At 44.0% G+C, this 21,299-nt stretch overlaps 1 protein-coding gene across 1 annotated transcript in view; it reads right to left on the reverse strand.

Moving 5' to 3' along the window:
- KCNQ2 (potassium voltage-gated channel subfamily Q member 2) overlaps positions 1 to 21,299 on the reverse strand; it is a 165,742-nt gene that overhangs the window by 27,839 nt on the left and 116,604 nt on the right. Inside the window, exons 9-10 of the mRNA XM_075901038.2 lie at positions 20,286 to 20,354; positions 17,153 to 17,182 (exon numbers count right to left, since the gene is read on the reverse strand). Of these exons, the coding sequence (XP_075757153.1) occupies positions 17,153 to 17,182; positions 20,286 to 20,354 (99 nt within the window). The remainder of the gene's footprint in view (positions 1 to 17,152; positions 17,183 to 20,285; positions 20,355 to 21,299) is intronic.

Genomic DNA, 21,299 nt, shown 5'->3' on the forward strand with positions numbered 1-21,299 from the left:
TAGAGTATTTCAGAATGGTTTCCATCATCACGAATGAAATGCGAGGGGTCGTTAATTCGGGAAAAATAATGGAAGCTTAAACAGAAAACCTTCTTATGTTTAGAGGGCTTGCTGAAGAGAATGGCATGAAACAATGATATCAATGATTTCTTAAATCACTTATTGGCTCCTATCATGAGTTTTTTTTCCCCACAGCTTCTCTCAAAAATCCTTCATCCATAGGGAAATATTAATAAAAGTTTACTAAATATATTTAAAAGTTTAAAAGCTGTTATTTATGCCTTTTCAAACCAGTGCCTTGCCCCCTTTCTTCTTTCACTCATGCCACCTTTTCTACGGGCTGAAAACATTCTCATGTCTTTTCTTTCTCAGACTAAAAAAATCTTTTTCTAGTATATTTAATGTGTATTAACCACAGCATTGTCAATTAAAATCCTACTAAGCAGTTAAGGTTAAAAATCACATGCATATTTACTAGGGCCACTCAAATATTTGCAGCAAAACAGGAAAACTTCAAAATCTGAGTTGTTTGTATTTAAATGCAATTTCTTTAAAATGTTCTAATTTTACTGCAAGATATTCTGGTTTTTGCTTGAAAAACATCCTGTCTTCAGAGTAGAGATTATTCTTGTTGATAAACTGTGGAGCCAACTCTCTCTCTTTTCAAATTTCTAAATTGTGAAATTTCAAGTGAAGAGGATGACACTTCACATGAAGCCTGCAAAAAATGATTGTGTGAAAATTTATGAAAGGGGCAAAAGTTGATATCTGCAACATACGAGAACTAAACTGCAATTTTTTTTTAGTTTTGTGGAAAACTAATATTTACCAAATACCAGCTGATTATAGGTGGGTCAGAAAGAGGGGCATTTTGGAACCTATCTATCCTCTCTCAATGACTTCAAGGTCAAACTTGCTCAGCTAAAAAAGTAGCAAAAGATTAATTTTTCCTAGCTGTCTGTGGTGCCATCTCAGATCTAAGAATTAAGCTGCCTCTTATTTCATCCCTGCTAATAAAGGTTTTGCAGTTCCAGTTGAACTGTGGATATGTGAGGCAGTTTTATCGGCTGTGCTGAGACAGCAAAGTGGGGGGGAAGAGGGGTTACTTCAAAGCAGCAGCGGCGGCTCTTGTACATTTCAAAGGAGGAATGAGGGGGCTCTTGTACATTTCAAGAGCGGGGGGGCTCTTGTATATTTCAAAGGAGGAACGTGGAAGTTCCTATCAACTAGTCGAGTAGTCGACGGAAATTCCATCGACTACTTGACTAGTAAATTAATCATTAGTTAACATCCCAAGTGCTAACAGGAGTGAGCATTTGTTTTTGCCAGTGAAAGATCCAGACATTGAGGCCCATTGTGTTAGAAGATGGTGTTTGTAAGTAGCCGCTTTATATCGTGAAACCTCAAACAACTGCACAAAGAGAAATGTGCTTATGCAGCATTTTCTTGTGTTGCATGACTTGATCCTGAGTAGTGACCGAGCACCTAATCCCAACCTCACTGACTTGAATTATCATCCTGTATTACAATACTTAAAAGCCTCCACTGAGCTCAGAGGCCCCCTAGTGCTAGGCACTGTGCACACATACACTCAAAGACAATCCCTGCCTGAGGAAATTACAATGTAAAACTGGGATTGTCAAAAAAGCATAAGAAAATGAGGTGTCAAAATCTATTGAAATTCAGCGAGCGTTGGATGCTTAACTCCCTTCGGCACGTATGAAAATCCCCAGCTAAAAAGACGAGACAAAAAGCAGAAGAGGAAAGAGAGGCACGTGCTGGGAAAATGATTTCCCCACTGTCAAAGAGCAGGTCAGCAGCAGAGCCAGGAATAAAATCCAGGTCTCCTAACACCAAGTGCCATACCATATCCCCAGGACCATGCTGGTTCTCAACAGGCATTGGATTACGGCCTGAAAGAACAAACCCACAGATAAGGACCAGGTCCTTCTTGTTCAAGATCCCAGGTCCTCAACCCTTCTGCTCACAGTGATGTCTTTACTCTTGTGCAATCTGAATTAGGCAAAGAATAGGGTGGGGGCACTGGGCAAGGTGCATAATGATTAGGTCATTCAAAGCATTCCATGGGCCAACTCTACCACTGGGGAGGCACAATTAAAATTGCCTTCCCCCAATGGCGCTCTCAGGGGACGGGGACAGAGTCAAAGGGCATAAACTAGCCAATGGGGGTACGTCCTATCACAGGCACAGACACATCCCCTAGTGGAGTGTTTGCTATTAGCTCCCTGGACCAAAGACACAGACTAGAGAAGTATTAAATTAACTTTCATGTTTTGAATAATCAGCTGGTATTTAGCAAATTTAGCAATAGGGGGAAGGCCTATTCTTATGTTAACTACCTCAGAATGAATCCAGTGCAATTCCAGATTTATACCATTTTAAGTGAGATCAGAAAATGGCTCAGAAACTCTTTCATTAATTTTGCATTTTAGATGGATATTTGGAGACCAGTGACTGGTAAATAATGCAAAAAAAAAAAGCTGTGGATATTATTTGTTTAAAGTTTTGAACCAATTCTTCTCAGTTGGGTTTATTCCCTTTTTATGTTTGCATCCTACAAACATTCCTGCAAATGAGTTTATTAACAGGCATGTTGGGGGAAACAGCTGCTTTTAAGTGAATATTTTTCAGAATGTTCCCCGGAGTTGCAAATTCATCATTGAAAGCAACTGCTCCACAAACCTGCTTGTAAGAATTTAAGATGAATTAGCCAAGGAATCAAAACATACTGTGTAACATCGCCAAACATGTCCAGCCAAAAGAGATCAGTTCATTAATATTGAATACTTGTGAATGGCTTACACACCAAGAATTATTTTTTGCTGCTGATTGGGAAATTATTTCAAGTAGCAAATATATCTGAAAAAAATGAAATCTGTTCCTGATCAATTTTCAAACAAGCAGAATTCACTAAATACATTATTCATTTTGTATTATTCCACATCTGTAAATCGGATTATTTTAGGTTTTATTTGCAGACATGCCAAACCTCTCCAAACTCCATTGGAAGAGCAATCGGTGAATCTAGTGCTCAGCACGTCTGAAAATCAATCCTGATGCATCACAGTACTGCTGAGAACATCGTATATACTAACCCAAATGCTTAACACAATGCGAATTCTAAATGCAATACCAGAGTGCCATTAATGAAAGGTATTGTTGAGGCTAATTTTTCAATCTCATCCTAAATAAATAACATGTTTGAAGCCTACTCATTTGTAAGGCTCTTTTGTGTTGCTTGTACAGCTTGAATTTCAAGATTAACAGATTTATTTGGGCATCAGTTTTTGTGGGTAATAACCTAAATTAAATTAATGGAGATTGCCTATCTCCTAGAACAGGAAGGGACCTTGAAAGGTCATTGAGTCCAGTCCCCTGCCTTCACAGCAGGACCAAGTACCATCCCTGACAATTTTTGCCCCAAATGGCCTCCACAAGGATTGAACTTACAACTCTGGGTTTAACAGGCTAATGCAGCCAATGCTCCAACCACTGAGCTATCCCTTCCCCCTTTTTATCACATGCATCTGTTAAATCCAACTGAGAAATCTGTTAGTCTTTAAGGGCATGTCTACGCTAGGAAATTTTTTCAAAATCACTTACTTTGAAATAACTCCCAGAATAATTATTTCGAAACAGTATGTCCACACTGCAGGAAAGCCTCGAAACGAGTCCAAAGCAGGCTCCCTTACTGTGGACATCCTACCTCCACTCAGAGCCCCAGGAAGCACTGGGGAATAATTACTTTGAATGACTCTGGGGAGTAGTTCTTTCAAACTAGCAGCAGTGGAGCATCCACACTAATGCTGTTTCTAAATAACTATTTTGAAATAAGCGTTATTCATCATGACAAGCTGGAGTTGTTATTTCAAAATAATTCCGTCATGTATATCAGGGCTAAGGACCCCTGGACTCCTCGTTGTTTTTGCAGATACAGATGAACATGACTCCCCCTCTGAGACTTTATTTTACAAGGTCTGTTTAAATGTTTTATCTGAAGAAGTCCACCGAAAGCTAAAATCCAGAATTCAGCCCTATCTCTTAGCTCTTCATCCTGAGAGGTGCTGCATGCCCGCATGGGTTTTACTGAGAATTATGCATGCGTAGCATGTAAAGATTGTTTATCCATCCCTGAATAAAACTGGGCCTTTAGTATAGTTGCCCAATTCCCAAGTAACTGTGTGACGTAAGTTTCCAACAAAGGATGGCAAATCAAAACACTGAGTTTCCTATGGAACATGAGAGAGAAGAATTTCATATTAGGACATCATGCAGTGCAATACTTTATCCATTAAAGCTATCACTTATGAATCTTGGGAATAATTAAAACCATTCAGGTCTGATCTCTGCGTACTCAAACCCTCAACATTTGGAATGCCTTCAAAATTCATCTTTATTAAACAAACAAGCAAGCAATAACAATAGTGACAACACTGGTAATCCATCACGGTTTTCCTTCGGTCATGCAATTTTTTCAGTACAAAAGCTGACTAGAATCTGCATGCAGACACAGGCCCTGCAGTGGAAAATGCAGTGGAGAGGCACCCAGAGCCGGGGAGGAAAGAATGCAAAAGAAAAGCAAAGGCTTTCCGCTAATCTAAGAGCATGTCTTCATCCCACCAGAAAGTCATGCAAGGTGAGATGCAGTGCACTTAGATGTCAACCACACAAATGGTAGATGGACATTATTTGGTTGTACAGTATATGTGTGTTGAGTCGAAGGGGGAAGGGAATGGTTATCCAGACACACACAACTGCAAAAAAGGGGGTCTGGAACTGTGACCCTTGCATGGACTGAGGGAGAATGGGACATTCAGTCTGCCTAAGGAGAAGGGAGGATACAGCGAATTACAAGGTTTTGTAACCGGTACCAAAATCTATGGGAAATAATAATCAGATATGACGGTCTGATTAGTTCAAATATTAAAATGAGGTAACCACTCCTAGTTACTATTTATTTAAAACATGTTATTTTTAAAAAGCACCCTACAGCATTACTGCACAGGCTTAAATGAGAATTTACTCCGCATTTAACTGGAACACAGTGAAGGGTGGAAATGTATAATTTACCTTTTCTCGGTTATTGAAATGTGCTTTTACTTTGTTGGGCAAGTTCCTAGAAAATATCTGCTCTGATAAATGAAAATCTACACTAGACTAGCACACTGAGGCCTCGTCTACTCTACAGGGGAAGGTCTAAGTAAGAAACGCAACTCCAGATACGCAAGTTACGTAGCTGGAGTCAACGTATCTTAAATCCCCGTCCACACAGCGTGAGGTCGATGGGAGCAAACGCTCCAGTCAGCTTCCCTTACTCTTGTGAGGAGTAGGACTACGCATGCTGACGGGGTGCCCTTTGAGTTCTATCTAGTGGGATTATACTACACCCCCTAAATCGAACCCCCTGAAGATCAACCGCAGCAGCGTTGATCTTCCATGTAGCGTAGACGTGCCCCTAGGGTACAAATCCAAATTCCAGTGAGGCTAGTGGGAAGAATCTAACTGACTACAGAGGGCTTTGGATTGTAACCATCTGGCATGTGATGGTTACGACATTCACCAGAAAAGGGGTTAAGATCTATCGTTCTGTGTATACACACCACATGGAGCAGCTGACTGTCACACAATGCTTCTATGGAGACTGATGGTTTACGTTCTTAATAGAAATCTGGTGTTTAAGGGTTTCTTAGCAATCTCCTAATGTTCTGGTTTTGCATTCCTTTACCCTTTGAGGGTCTCCTGCATTCCGAGTAATTCTGGATAAATAAAAGGGACCGCCGACTATTTTGTCCTGCATTTGAAATTATACTCCTCCAGCTGCTTCATTTTCTCCTTTTGCCTGCATCTTACAACATGCTCGCCAGACTAATCAATGCCATCCTGTCGGGGGTGGTGTTGCACCTGCGTTGGTCCCAGGATATTAGAGACACAAAGTAAGTGAAGGGAGAGCTTGTATTGGACTGACTTCAGTTTGCTGAGAGGCAGAAGTTGGCCCAACAGCAGATATTACCTCCCCTATCTTCTCTCTCCAATACTTATAAGCTAACTCAGCTGACAGAAATGTCTGTTCTCCTGAACAGCATATCCGGGTCAGGGGTGGGAGAGAGGAAGGTGATGTCCTGTGGAGAAATGGGGCTGTTGTCCAAACCACAATTTGTGCCGCTCTCAGGGCCTGCCAGACCGGTTTGTTACATGTGGGCAGAAGTGCTGAGATAGCACAAATAGACCTGGTGGAGCTGGGGGTTGGGCAGAAGCCAATTGCTGAAAAGCTCAAGGAAAGAACATGTGAAGGCTAGGACTATAATAGAGTTTAAAGAGAAGCTAGATAATTTCATGGAGGTTAGGTCCATAAAAGGCTATTAGCCAGGGGATAAAATGGTGTCCTTGGCCTCTGTTTGTCAGAGGCTGGAGAGAGATGGCAGGAGACAAATCGCTTGATCACTGTCTTCGGTCCACCCTCTCTGGGGCACCTGGTGCTGGCCACTGTCAGCAGACAGGATACTGGGCTAGAAGGACCTTTGGTCTGACCCAGTATGGCCGTTCTTATGTTCTTATGTGGGGACACAATCCCGGCCGTGGCTGGAAGACTGAAATTCATGCCCGGCGGATTCACCGGCGGAGTAAAAGCAGAATGCAGACAGCCCGGGGAACAGAGGAGGAAGCAGGGCTCCCAGAGTAAAAAAATCCAGCAGAAGTAGAATGTGGCAGGAAACACCCCTGCTACAGCCTGAGTGAGCAGCAATGCAGTGGGCAGCAATGCTTTTCCTTCTTCCTGCTCCATCGCTCCAGCATTGAGTCTGAAATAGCTGACATCACACGAGTGGCACTGATGCCTGAGGCCCAAATATTTGAAGGTATTCAGGCATTGCTGTGCTCAGCGCCGCAAAGCCTCACTGATTTAGGAGCCTAGGTCTCATTTTCAAAAGGGGTTTAGGCACTTAGGGGCCACAGTCCCACTGAGCATCACCACAAGGGAGACCAGACTGGGCAGGGACGACAAAGAAGAAACACCTTAGAAATGTATGTGGCTTCCACAGAGAATCAGGAAAACTTTTTAACCTTGTGCTTAGGTGTTTACAAAATATTGCTGATTTTTAGGGAGAACTTTACAACTAAGCTGGGCTATTCTCCGGCTCAGCTGTTTCCAACACACAGCTTTTGCCCCCAGTATGACTGGCAGATAGCTCTACTATTAAGGGAGAACGTTCTAGAATGTTCTGTCGCTTGCCTTATCTTCTAGAAAGTCTGAACACTGTCTGCTCTTTGCCAATGAAGCCAGGTTGGCCCGGTGTACGCATGCGCAGCGCACCAGTGAATCTCACCTATTCTTTATTCAACCAGAATCAGCGACACTATTGTTCAGAGAAATCCCACATTCCATTTCAGGCATCCCTTCTCCCCATTCTTGCCCCCATACAATGCTAACCCATTGTTCTGTCAACATCCCTTTCCCATTATCAGTCCATACATCACTTCCTCCTATGATTGGTGACAACACTTCTCGTGCTCCTGGCTTTCTGGGTAGACTGCAGATTCGTCTTCCCCGTCTATACAACAAAATCTGGCAAAAAATGATTGATGCTAATCATAAAGGAGATCTAGCTAGACCAAAGGCCAAGATTCCTTTATGGTTGGAGGTTCTCCATTCTTACACTATGTCTAGACTACAAGGTTTTGTTTTGTTCGAAAAAAAGTGGCCTTTTTTTGGAAAAACTTCACCTGCATCTAGACTGCTGTCACGTTCTTTCAAAATTAAATTTAAAGAATGCAGCGGTTTTGTCGACAGCGGTAAAAAACTCTTTCAAAAAAGGCATTCGTGACTGCAAACAGGGCTTTTCCAAAAGAGAGCATCCAGATTGCCTAGGTTCTCTCTTTCGAAAAAGCAGATTGCTTTTTCGAAAAAGTTGTGGCTGTCTAGATGATCGCGTTCAAAAGAAGCTTTTTCGAAAGAAGCGTGCAATCTAGATATACCCATAGAGACTCCCTCTTGAGATTCTGTATAGATTTGGCAGGGTTCTTTGTTACTGAATTGGTCCCTTTCCTCCTTCAGCAAAAGTCAAGGAAGGGAGAAATGAAAGAAAAATTCTACTGGGAAGGAAGGAGTTGGAGTTCTTCTAAAGAAAGTAAAAGTGAATAGCAATATACCCTGCCTTTGCATATAAGGAAGTAGACATCCCTGGAAGTCATACAAATTCACTTGCCCATCGACAACAATGTCAGAAGACAAAGAAGCAAAAATCAGAGTTTCCAGTTTTCCAGGATGTGGAATTGTATAGTGACAGGTGAGAAAGAAGTGCCATTAATATCATTACTGTTTTTTGAAGGTGCCAAAAATATCCCTAAAATTAAACAGACAACATTGCCGATGCGCAGAGAGGAGTGTTCTCCAGCATATACCTCCAAGAATAGAAAAATCTGCACTAGTAGATGAAAAAACTGGAGACAAAAGTAAAAATGTTCTGAATGAAAAAAATATATTAACAAAATCTCTACTTTGAAGCAGACCTTCTGAAAGCTATTAAATAATCTCTTTGCAACTGACTAGATGCAAGATTCCTAACAAACTCCAATGGAGCCGTAACATTGCGAGAACATACGGGAGACCATACAAAGATTGTGCCTTAAGCTATGGAAGACTCTTACTACGGAAAATAGGTTGTTGTGAAGCTTTTTGTCATTGTCACCCATTAAGACATGGGATTTACTCCTGATTCTGAACTTCTGGCAAATAAAAATATTCCCAAATAAATTAGAAGCTACTCATCCACCACAGGTGTGCATCTGCTATATATTTGAGAGTTTGTCTGTGGGGGAGCAAGTCTGTCTGTCTGTCCAACCGTTTGTTCAAGAACTCCACCTACATGGTAAGAGCTAGGACCAGCAAATTCAGTAGGCAGCTTCCTCTTCTCGTAACTTAAAGCAAGGTCAGGGTTTGGTTGTGCGGGGGGAGGGAGTCTGAAGCTCCTTCCTCCCTGCAATGTGTACAGGGATGCATGACACCATACTGAAAAGGAGACAGAAGGCATCCTTTAGGGTGGGGTCGTGGGTTGCAGTTCCTCCTCCCCATTCATATGGGAACAGTGCTGGCTGTTCCCCTTCATCAGAGAGTGAGGGGAAAGTGCCCAAGTTTGCTGCATTCCTCACTTTGGCTGGGGAGTCAAGAGGGAGACAAACCTGGATCTGCCCGAGCCAAGGGACATGCACCCCTCCCTCAGCAGGTCCACTGGAGCTGCAATGGCCATAGAGAGGTGCCTCTCACCTAGCCTCATGCTGCTGCAGTGAGAGAGACCTAGGGTCGTCTTTCCTCCATGGGGCAGCCTGCATATTGGACTCCTCGTCCCCAACTCCACCCCAAAGCACTAAAAGTTAAGGAGAGAGAGAGAGAGAGAGAGAGAGAGAGAGAGAGAGAGAGAGAGAGTGTGTATGAGAATTAAGGAGCTGCATAATGCCACGTAAATCTTCTACATCTGTGTAACTCTGTGTGTGTAAGAATCAATACCAACAAAAGAAAAATATACAGCTTGGAGTAATTCATGGAGAAAACCAGAGAAATCTGTTCAAAACTCAAATTCGATTTTAACTGCTTTCTAACAATGAGACAAGGACTGGTGATCTCGAGGGCAAAATGGATCCCCAAAAGAGCATGCACAAATCCCATGTCACAACCATGCTGCATCACTCAACTCCCTGCTGCCCCTGGGCTTGCGATCCTGCAAGACATCCGTGGGAATTCACTGTCACCATTCCAAGCATGCAAATGCTGGGGATGAGTGGTTCAACCACAAGGCTGCCTATAAATTCAGTGTTGGGGAAAAGGGAATTTAATCTAATGCGAGCAGGAGACCCATGGACACGGGTTTTACATTAAGAAAATAAAAGGATGCTGGAAATTCCTTATGATCCTCAGACAAGTGACAGTCAAGGAACACAAGTGCGGGAGACGTCTTTGAAGTGGGTGAGCAGTCACAATGTCATCTGGATAGAAGACATTCGACTCTGAGGTCTATCTATTTATTCCTCACTTGACCCATGTGCAGGATCATGTTTAATGCAAATAGCAGATAGGCCCACAAGATGAGCGACACTCTATCCCCTCTGTCTATTACAATAGGAAGATTAGTCCTTCCCTAGCTGCGTAGTAGAGGTGCTAGATAGGTGAGCCATGCTCCCAAATGCCACAAGAGTGGGAAGGGCCCATTCATAAGTATGCAGCGAGCCAAAAGAACAACGTTCGGCAGAGGTGGAGAGCTGGTGATTTTTCTGTTACTCAATTTAGATTGCTTTATAATAAGCAAGGGTGGCCTGTGGATTAGGTAAAGAGATGGTGCACTTTTTTTATGTTCTGGTTCCCATCTTTGTGTAAGCTCCGCTCTTGGCCTCCTTCATTGCTACCTGGCTCGCTAGCCCATATCCAGTGTCAGCATTACATCTTTCCCCATCTTCTTTTTGATTCTTGGGTGCCACATTACTGGAAGATGAGAAAGCCTCTGATGGCTGATTTCGGAGGAGAACAAGGGGAGGCTCTGACATTTGTTTTACTCATCTAGTACCTCTATTAAGCAGGGAAGTGATCAGAACGGGTGGTAGCAGGGTAGAGAGAGAATGAGCCGTGCAGCTTTAGATTAGTTCCGTGCGACGCATTTCCCGTGGTACCTAGTGTTTCCTGAGCAGCATCCACATAGTGACTCTCTGCATGGTTTGCTTTTACTGGAAATGAGGGGAGAGTAAAGATTAGACCCGGAAGCAAATGCCAAACAGGAAACGTTGCTTATTGTTTTCTAGGTTTCAAAGCCAGCTGTTTGAATGGCCGCGTTTGTGATTGGACAGTAACATTTGCCCATTTAAGAAAAACTGTTGTTTGTTTGTTTCAGTGGGATTCCTGAAAGGAATTGCTCTGTAGTCAATAAACACTATTAGGAATGACCCCTTCTGTGCTCAGTGAGTTGCATTACTTCCCCAAATGTAGGCTTTACGGACAAAATTAGTCTATCAGATAGATCCTATCACCTACTTGGAAAAAAGGAGCCCCTCTAATTTCTTGTAAATAAATTTAATCGGATTTTTCAGTTTCTTGACCAGGTGGAGCCCATGTTAACATCGAAGGATAAACATGATTTCCTCCAAAGCCTTTCAAAAGGTTTATTTCTCTTCTTCCAATATTAAGTTATTATTTATTCCTTCTGTGCTTGCAACTGTGCAGTGTGAAATGGGGCATTAAAACCCACACGAGAGGAACGTGGCAAATCCCTCCATGCTAAGGAATTAGAATTTCAAAAGGCACAAAATCCCATTTTTCATATCAGTTGCAAATCAGGACCAAAAAACCCTCTAACTTTGTGGGGGAGCAATTATGGACTTGTTCATGAATCAATCAAGCTCCCATGGTATCTGATCTGAGTCACCCTCTGCTCTGTGCTCAGGGACTTTCCTACTACAGGTTGAACCTCTCTAGTCCAGCACCCTCGGGACCTGGTTGCTGCCGAACCAGAGAATTTGCCCGACCATGGGAGGTCAGTATTGTCTAGCAGCATTATCAACACGTCCACTACTTGCTAGGCTCTTAGAAGACATGTAGGGGTCAATTAGAGCTAAATAACAGCACAGAACACTGAGGGTGTGTCTAGACTACAGGGTTTTGTCGACAAAAGTGGACTTTTGTTGACAAAACTATACCTGCGTCTACACTACCGCTGAGTTCTGTCGACATAACGTCGACAAAACTCAGCAGTTTTGTCGACGCTGGTAAACCTCATTTTACAAGGCATAACGCCTTCTGTCGACAGAGTTTCTGTCGACAGAAGGTGTTATTGTATGTAAACTGTCCTTTGCGTCTACACTACCATGTCGACAAAGCAGATTGCTTTGTCGACAGAACTGAATGTGGTGTAGACGCTCTTTGTCGACAGTATCTGTCGTCAAAACTTCTGTCGACAAAAGCCTGTAGTCTAGACGTACCCCAAGAGTCAGGACTAGTGGCTGTAAACAAACTTTATGGGGCTGTAGAAAACTTGGCCACACCCATGATAAGTGGACATCCAGCTCACTAAAATCATGCTGGACCACGGTTGCTGCCGGATCAGAGAGTGCCGGACTAGAGAATTTTAACATGTATTAGCCAGTCACCAAAAATAACACGGAACTGCCTTCTCTTTGTAGAAAGGTTGTGGAGTAGCCCACGTGACGTAACCTGAAAATGCTTCAGACAGCTGTGCTCCGGTATTACTAGATGACTTTGCAAATCCCCCTTGTTTTATTAAATTTGAATTTGGAAGCCTGAGGAGCTCTGGTTTAGTACCAGAAGGAAGCTGCAAAATTCTTTCTGCTCTCTCGCATCCAGTGCAAGTTCAAATAGAACCCATCCTCTCTTTCGTTAGGAATCTGCAATGAGCCCAGGGCACATAGACCCAGCATCCACATAAAGGGGATAGGTTAGCTGCCAGGGCAGTCATACAGCTGGGCTCTGCAGATAATATCATGGACACCAAATATCCAGCATGCACTGATTTGGAGAGAGACACACTGGTTACTTGGTTTCACGATCTCCTTTTCAGTCTCTAAGGGAAGCAGCAGTTCCTTCCTTTCAAATAATCTGCCCCCATTCTGGCAACTGATTATTCCCAGATGACACACTGTCACAGCATGACTATCGGACACCATTTTAATAACAACAACAGTCTAATGTTATAAATAACTACACACATATTTTGAAATAAATACATTGCAGAGGGACCCAATCCTGCACCCATTCGCGTTAACAGTGACTTCAATGGAATTGAGATGGGGAACCACAATGAACAGCTTGAAGATGATCTTTAAATCTGGTTGTGAGGGTGATTTACACTATTGCTGGTGACCCTGACTCATGCGGGGGCATGTAATCTACTCCTTCCAACTCTACAGGTCCCTAGAATTTTCCCTGGGTTTTTTTTTTTTTTTTTTACTCTCTTTTTGGTTGTGGGTTTTATTTTCATGCTGCCCAATCCTACCCTAAAAATTACAAAAGGAAGGGCATAAATCTCATCACAGATGCCTATAGGTCTGGGGTGGGCAATAATTTTTGACCAGGGGGCCACGTCAGAAATTTGTCCAGAAGGGGCGGGGCCAGGACACTTCATGTTTCCCCGCCCACAGACCCTGATTGGTCTGTGGGTGGGGAGCATGTGAAATCTGCCCTCACCCAGCTGAGGTTAACTCTTAAGTGCTGAACCCCTTGCAGGGCAGGAGGAGACTTTGCGTGTTTACCCCCGCCCCCAGGCCCTGATTGGCCTGGGGGCAGGGAAGGGAGCACGAAGTCTCTTGCTCTCTGCCCTCTGGCACGAGGCACTTAGAGTCAGCTGCCAGAGTTGACTCTAAACACCGTGTGCTCCCCCGTCCCTAGGGCCTGATTGGCCTGGAGCAGGGGAGCAGCAGGACCTCCGCAGGCCTGATCAATCCACTTGGTGAGACAGATCTGGCCCACGGAGGCCCTTTTGTTCAGCATCTGTGGCAGGGGTGGGCAAACTAGTTTTAAAGAACATCTGATTTATATATTTCATATGGGAATCTCCATAGCCCTAGCTGGATCATAGGTGGGACCCCTTAACTCTGTGGTCAAAAATAAGCAGAGACAAGATGCTACACTAAAATTTCAGCCTGGTTAGTACGTGAATAACCACATCCCATTACCCTATTTGAATAGTAAGCCTTGTTTTGTAGGCATCGTGAGAAAAATCACACCACAATCCTTCTGCTTCCCCTTTGGCTATGAGGCAGGGCCAACTGGCCGTGCTTCCGTCTCCCCGTTGAAAGAGACACAAGAGAAGTGTGTTCTTTGAGAGGGAGCGATCACAGCTCATAAAGAGGCTGCTTCCCCTTCCCTGTCATAAGCCAATTGCGATGCAGATGGACAGTCAGTACCCAAAGCACTTTGCAACAGAGCAGCCTTTTTATGAGGAGTTTTAAAAAAAAATGTAGACAAATACCAGCATGGTTTGTGTCCATCACAACCTGCACTACAGGCCACAGAACTTATGTTTCTTAAGAGTTGATCAGCAAACAACTTCACAGTGCTTGGTCACGGGATGAATGCAGACAAGCTTGAGTGTCAAACAAAACAGAAATGGCAAAGCAAAGACAAAAGCCATCTCCAAGCTGCAGTGCCCAATTCAAATGCAAGGCAAAATAAATGACCTCCCTTAGTAATTAACAAAAAGAAGACACTAGAGAGTTGTATAGTAATATAAAAACCCTAAACAGCGTAACTGCATTATGTGTAAAGGGGCATGGACCGATGTTCTAATTTTTCCCCATGCATGTGTGGAATACATTTTGTGGTGTGCACTGACGTGTGGATGTGCACCACCAGTTGATACACATGCTGTCAGCTGCTACCAGACTTGAGCACTGTGCTAAGCAGCGGGGCGGAGTTTTCATCTCTGCTGGGTAGCGTTTTCATCTCTGCTGGGTGGCCGCCCGAGCGTAGAGCTTACAGGGAACACTGGCATTGACTGTCAATTCTGAACAGCCCCTAGTATATCGGGCTTTGATGCACGTTTGGAGCCCTTATGCCATAATATAAATAATCAACAAATTAATAATTGAATCCATGGGGGCGTAAGTGCACTGCATGTGAAATTAGAGGCAAGATCCTGCAGAGTATACACTGGCTTCTATGGGACTTTTTGGTGCTACTGAATGTGAGTAGGATATTCAGGTGTGTGTGTAAAGGGTCCCGACGTCTCTCTTGAAGGGAAAATTTCCTTATGGGCACTGAGAAGATTGGCAATTTCAGCCCTCCCATGGGAAGATGTGCTGCTCTCTGTGAACCGCCTTCATCCATTCTACAGCAGTGTCAGTGTAATGGGGTGGAAGGAAGGATTATTATGCTAGCAAAATATTGGGGGTGGGGGGAGGAAGATTTGGCTGCATTAAGGAGACTGTTGAGAATGATATGGAAGCTATTCTAAGGCCATTATGGAAGTAAACGGTACCCCCTCAACTCTGAATAATCCAGCGCAGCCACTTTCTTAGAAGAGTAACAAAAATGATTAGAGGCATGAGGGGAATATTATAAGAACTACGAAAACTTAGGAGTGCTAAGAAAGGAGACAGGTGAGGAAGTTATATTAAATAATGAACAGGAAAGAAAAGACCAACTGTGCCACTCCTATTTACTTCCCCCTTTAACATAAAAACAAAAAGGGTACTGGATACAATTAAAAGGGAAAAAATAAGACCACTAAAGAGAAATATTATTTTAACACGTGTATTAAGCTGTGAAATTTACTGCTGCAGATGCTAGTGAGATTAAAAGAAACATCTTCTACGATTAAGGATAGCATCTGCAGTTACCATTACACAGGCTAATATAAAATCACAAAGGGCTATCGATCCTCAGACTTCATGGTATAAACAGAACCTCAGCAGTGACCAAGTAGAGATTCTTCTCCATGGCACAAAAAGGTGCAGGCTGAGGATTTTATTTTTTCCTCTGAAGCACCCCAACATATGGCACTGGCAAGTCAGGATACCGGATAAGCCAGATTCTTGGAATGACATCCCAGCTCCCCTGGATTCAGTGGTATCGGGGGCCAAGATTTGACACTTGGTCTCTTCCAGGAAAGCACTCACAGTGTTGTTCTCCTTGCTGGTGATATCTGAATTGGAATGGTGGCCGGGAGGTTGCATTCCTTCTCACTGCAAAAAGGTTAGGCCACAAAGCAGGAGGAAATAAGAGCTGAATTGTGAAAATGTGATGGTGATTAGATTGATTTGGTAGCTTGTGGATGGAGAACTTTGGAGGTCCTCCTACATGCAAAGAAAAGCTCAGATGAGTGACAGGCAGGAGATAAAGTGGAAATAAAAGTAAAGCTGGGCATTTCATCTTCTTAGCTGGCAGCTTATCTACTTAAATCCCCTTTACCAGACTTTGTGCTAGGAAAAAGTTCATGTTTCTAGCCCCTTCCATTGAAAAGTGTAGTGGGCCTTTACAGACAATACAACTCCACCATCCTTAGATGGTTCTGAGCATCTGAGAATTGTCTTGTTGTATCTGTAATGTTTGTGATTGCAACAAGTGTTTAGATCCAATAATAAAGTCTCCTTGACATACTTAGATCATAAACTGGTCAGATACGCAATTAACTATGTTGAGTTGGATAGTAAATGAGGAATATCTACTGTTATGCAAAAACATCTGTCACATAACATTATTCCTAAATATTAGTAAGCATGCTCTAAAGCAGAGACTTCTGTGATCCAGTGGAAAGTACCCTAACTCTGTGCGATTCTAGACTTCGTTCCAATAGCTACTGTCAATCATGCTAATAGGATCCTCTGTGTTTTGCAGTGGTGGTTTGAAACAGGTATACAATATTATGCCAGTGCTCTATAATTGTATTGGGCCAAATCCTGAAGATTTTCGTAAGCAAAACTCCACCTCAACTCAATGAGTAAATCCACGGAATTTAGTCCGTCGAATAGAATCAGTTATTCCACAACTTGGTGCTGCAAAAGGAGCTAGCAGGGATATGTTAGAAGGTATTTGGAGCTGCTGAAGTAGAAGGCGATTGTATGGCATGGAGGACCAGCAGACATCGGGCAATGCTACATTTCTCCCAATCCATGGCCTGGCAGAGTTCTGAGGATGTGAGATAGAGCATGCTTTGCTTTTCTGGTACAAGGACAGAAGGATAGGTAGATGTAGAGTGGCAGGGGAACAGGACATAAAGCGTTTATATTGGCTCTGCATGATTCTTTCTGCTCCCTGATTCTGGAAAGAGAGGCATACAACAATCCCGTTTTTCCCCTGTATCCTGGACACACCTCTGCCAAGAGCTCAGAAGAAATCAGTCTGTGACAAAACACATTTCTGAGGGCAAATTGGACACCCCTCAAACTTCACCTGATGCCAGTATAGCCCCCACAGCTACAAAATATAGCCCAGAGATACTGAAAAGAAGGAAAATCCAATGTCAGGCCCAGCGTTACAGATATGGATGACACACAGAGACATGTTCCATGGCACAGAACAAGCATGTACAACCACTATGCTTGTTGGCATGGTGCTCAGCTCCTTGCTGGTGCAGGCATACATAGCGCGCTCTCACACACGTGTAAAGCATGGGAATGGCATGTTGGCAGGGATACAGACCTGGGTGATGGCTCAGGCTGCTGCTCTTTCCTTTAAACAGAAGCAATAGCACATTAGCAGTGGTGTCAGGTGGGAAGGAGGCGGCTACCTTCCCTGTTAAAACACAATGAAAGGACTGTACCAAACAGTACAGGCTGAACCTCTCTAGTACGGCACCCTCAGAACCAGAGAATGTGCTGAACCATGGGAGGTCAATATTGTCCAATATTGTCCACTGCTTACTAGGCTCTTAGAAAAACTTAAAGAAACAACAAATAGTCTTGGTAGCACCTTAAAAACTAACAAAACATGTAGATGGTATCATGAGCTTTTATAGGCACAGCCCACTTCTTCAGATGAATGGAATTACTAAAGGTCCAGTTTCAAAATAAATAGGAGATGGGGGGGGGGGGGGAGGAGGAGAGAGAAGGGGAAAAAAGGGAACTAGTCAATTAGAATCTCCATGCTACATGAAACTGATAGAGAAGTTGTAAATAGTTCTTAAGTACCCATTGTTTGCTTTTTAGGATGTGGAATGTAACGGGCCATCCAGTCAATGTTTTTATTCATACCCTTGTGATAGGAATCTAGAAAACCTGGAGGGGTAAATTAGAGCTAAGTAACAGCACAGAAAGCTGAGAGCCAGGACTGGTGGCTGTAAACAAACTTTATGGGACTGCAGGGATACTTGGCCACACCCACGCTAAGTGCACATCCAACTGACGGAAATCATGCCAGACCACGGATGTTGCTGGACCAGAGAGTAAGCGTCAACCTGTACAACCAAGTGAGGTGGGGCGAAGGGAGGGCACAGAGCACTTACTCCTGGGCCTTCTGGACTGGAGAGAAGATAGCCACAGATTCACACAACCTTGGGAGGAGACACCCAAGATGTACGGGGTTGAAAAGTCACAATGCCTGTGTCTTTGTGCACAGAGATTCCGATGCAGCCCTGAGTTCTACGCCACATGCATGAGCAAATGAGGGTTTTATAGGGCTAGCCAATGGTCGTGCTCCTTTGAAAATTTCGCTCCCTGAGTTTGATTCTAAACACTGATTTTCCCAGACCTTTCATAAGCTTTCCTTTCCGCTCTTAGGCTTAGAACTGACTGACAGGCTGTTCCAGGCATTTGCTGCCCCCTCCCAGTGGCCCTGCCTACACTTTGCACACCTCTCTCGGCAAAGAGGTCCTTTGAAGAAAAGCAAGTTTGGGCCTCCAGGAGTTATTTACAGAGACCTCTCAAGGATCGGGTGCTGGTAGAACCAGTGAGACTTGGTCCTCCTGTAGCTAGAAGGGCCAGGAGCAGGCAGAGGCCAATCAGGGCTCAGCGGACAAGATAAAAAGAATTGGCTGCATCTTTCAAGGGCCAGTTGTGGGTGAAGCTGTGACAGGGAAAGCAGGCTCTCCCTCTCTTCCATTGAAGAATCCTGGCCTGCCAGGGACCTAACATTATTTTGCTTGGCACAGCAAAGGGCTGTTTTCCTATGTTATGAAAGTCCAGGTAATCATTCTGAGCTGCATTAGTTTATTTTGCTGGCTTACGTGGGCCTGTGACACTAACATCTAGGAGACGTTGTTTCATATTATCAAATTATCTTTGGCAACTGCTCTTTGAAAGAGGAGCACAAGCTAAGTCAATGAACTAAATGATACCTCTCAAATTTCAGGTACAAAGCCAGAGGCCACGTTAAGGCCAGTCTGATGGTCTCACCGAGGGGTCCGATGAGATTCATGAACTTCACTCACCTCCTCCCTCTCCCCCCCAAAAAAGAGACCTGGTGGTCTAGAGGCAGTTTTTAGCATTTCCACCCAGAAGAGCTGAATTTGATTTCTGGTCCTTGTCCCCCATTCTGCATGCCTACAGCTATTGGCCACTTGGTCCTTTGGAGAGAGGGAGGGACTCACATCTCCCAGTGAGTAGGGTTTTGCTGGAGCCAGAGCACCAGCTTGCTCTCTGGAAGTTCAGATCCAAATCCAGGGTCAGATTTCCTAAAACTCTAGGGGAAATACAAATGCAGATACCCCAGGCCTTGCTCTGCTTAGCAGTGACCACTGTAGGTAGTAAAAATGTGGCACCGATGTACGGGGTTGAAAAGTCACATCCAACTCCCCTTTAGAGAGCAACCATGATCCAGGGCCTGGAGGAACATATTTCAAAGATGCCATCTACAACCAAGCCAGAAGCCACGCCCACTCCTGGGATTAAACGTACAAATGGTAAAGTCCTTTAGTCAGGCATGTTAAGCTCCTGATGCTTTACCACATTTTCTGAAATATGAAATACCTCCAGAGGTCTGAAAAACTCCCAGCCCCCTTTGTCACTTTGCTCAGTCTGGCCAGGTAGCCAGAATGGGGACCATGATTAAGTACAACGCTGCAGCTTTCAGGGACTCCTTCTTGGGGCGGGGGGAGGGCGGCAGGCCACCGAGGGTAGTGAGCTTTCTTAGTTAATGACAGGGGATCCTCTCTAAAAACCATTCTGAAGATACAAATTGCAGTGGGACACTCCTCAATTCAGTCCTTTCTAACAGGTCACAGAAAACCTACCGAAAATGTGTGGGTTGCTTTTGATTTATGTCCATTAATACCCATTGGCTGGTGTTTTTCACCTGGCTACTTAAGAAAAATAAATCTGTATATAGCATCCAGGCTTTCTGGCTGGTGGAGGACAGACCCCAGCAAAAGTCCCTTCCATTTCTCAGCTACTAATTCAATGTGAGCAGTTCTGAGGAAGCAGCTGAAGTGTGAGATTTAGTGGGCTGCAGAAAGAGCAGCATGCTCCATACATGTGTACATCAGATGACGTACATGGGTACATTATCTCACACCAGTGATAATCAGGAGTAACTTCACTTAAGTCAAGAGACTCAAGCCCTGTATCTCTTATTTACGTCAAGTAAAGGAATCGACTCCCGGCGTTACCTCACAAGATATTGCTTTCTCTTCTCAACTCAACACCCAGGGAACGTTTAATAGGAGACAATGTAGGGAAGAGTGATGCAAAGGGGTTTTCAAGTGTGGGGAGGGGGCGGAGCCAAAGCACTGTATGACCCGTTCCATACCAACATCCGGGTATCCAGAATTCCCAGGCCTGGGCAGGCAGATAGTTTGCTCACTGGGTGTTTTATGAGCTCTCCTAGCTCTGTTGCTAACCTGAAAGTCAGTCCTGATTTGCTCTTCAGGTTCCTCAGGAGTTCCAGCTGGTTCAGAGGCGGAATGAGTCTAAAGTGAGACAAAGAGAGACAGTTACATTCAGGCAGAAACAACATCACCCCTTCCTGTCACGGGAACTCCCCTCACCTCCCTCTTACTTGTAACCAATCCGAGTGTCCTGTCTGGGTTTGCCAACACTGGGGGGAAGGGCTTAAAGAGAGTGAACAAGAATAGGACTCTTTAGGCTACTTTTCAAAGTGCCCATAAGCAGGTGCAGCTGAGAAAGTGAGGCTGTGTCTACACCAGTCCTTTAGTCAGGCATGTTAAGCTCCTGATGCTTTACCACATTTTCTGAAACATGAAATAACTCCAGAGGTCTTGAAAACTCCCAGCCCCGGGGATACTCTGGTATCAGGGGAAAACTCTGCCGCCTCCAGGGAATGCATCTGCTCTTCCAAAATTTTTCTCGGAAGAGCAGGCACGCTTTTCCGGCATCCCTGTAAACCTTGTTTTATGAGGAAGAAGGGATGTTCCAAAAAAGGTTTCTTTCCCGGCATTTGGTCCAGTGTAGATGAGCCAAATGTTGGAAAAGCCTCTTCTACAAAAAGAAGCGGAAAAAGCTATGCAAATTGCGTTTCTGGAAGAACGGTGACGTGTAGACATAGCCAGAGAGAGAGATTTCACTTGCATTCTTGTATGTCTAAGCTCTCCAAAGTTGAGCAGTGGCCATTGTTTCTAGGCAGTTCTGTGACGTTTGGCAAAGCAGGTGTTACAGCATATTAGTTAGCAGTTGGCACTACTTTGCTAGAGATACCCTGCAGCTGCAGGCCCCAGAGAGAAGGGCTGGCAGAGGTACTCAAAGTATACTACAGTGCGATCCTGTTGCCAGGGGGCAGGGCTCCAAAAACTGGGGGTATCCTGGAGGGAGAGTCAGAATCATATAGCATGGCAGAATTCCAGAGGCTGAGAGAATCCAGGGAAACTAGCCTCAGTTTTTTACACTAAAAAACAAAA

The sequence above is a fragment of the Pelodiscus sinensis genome, chromosome 17, assembly GCF_052426305.1.
Source record: "Pelodiscus sinensis isolate ZL-2025 chromosome 17, ASM5242630v1, whole genome shotgun sequence".
NCBI classification, from domain to species: Eukaryota; Metazoa; Chordata; order Testudines; family Trionychidae; genus Pelodiscus; species Pelodiscus sinensis.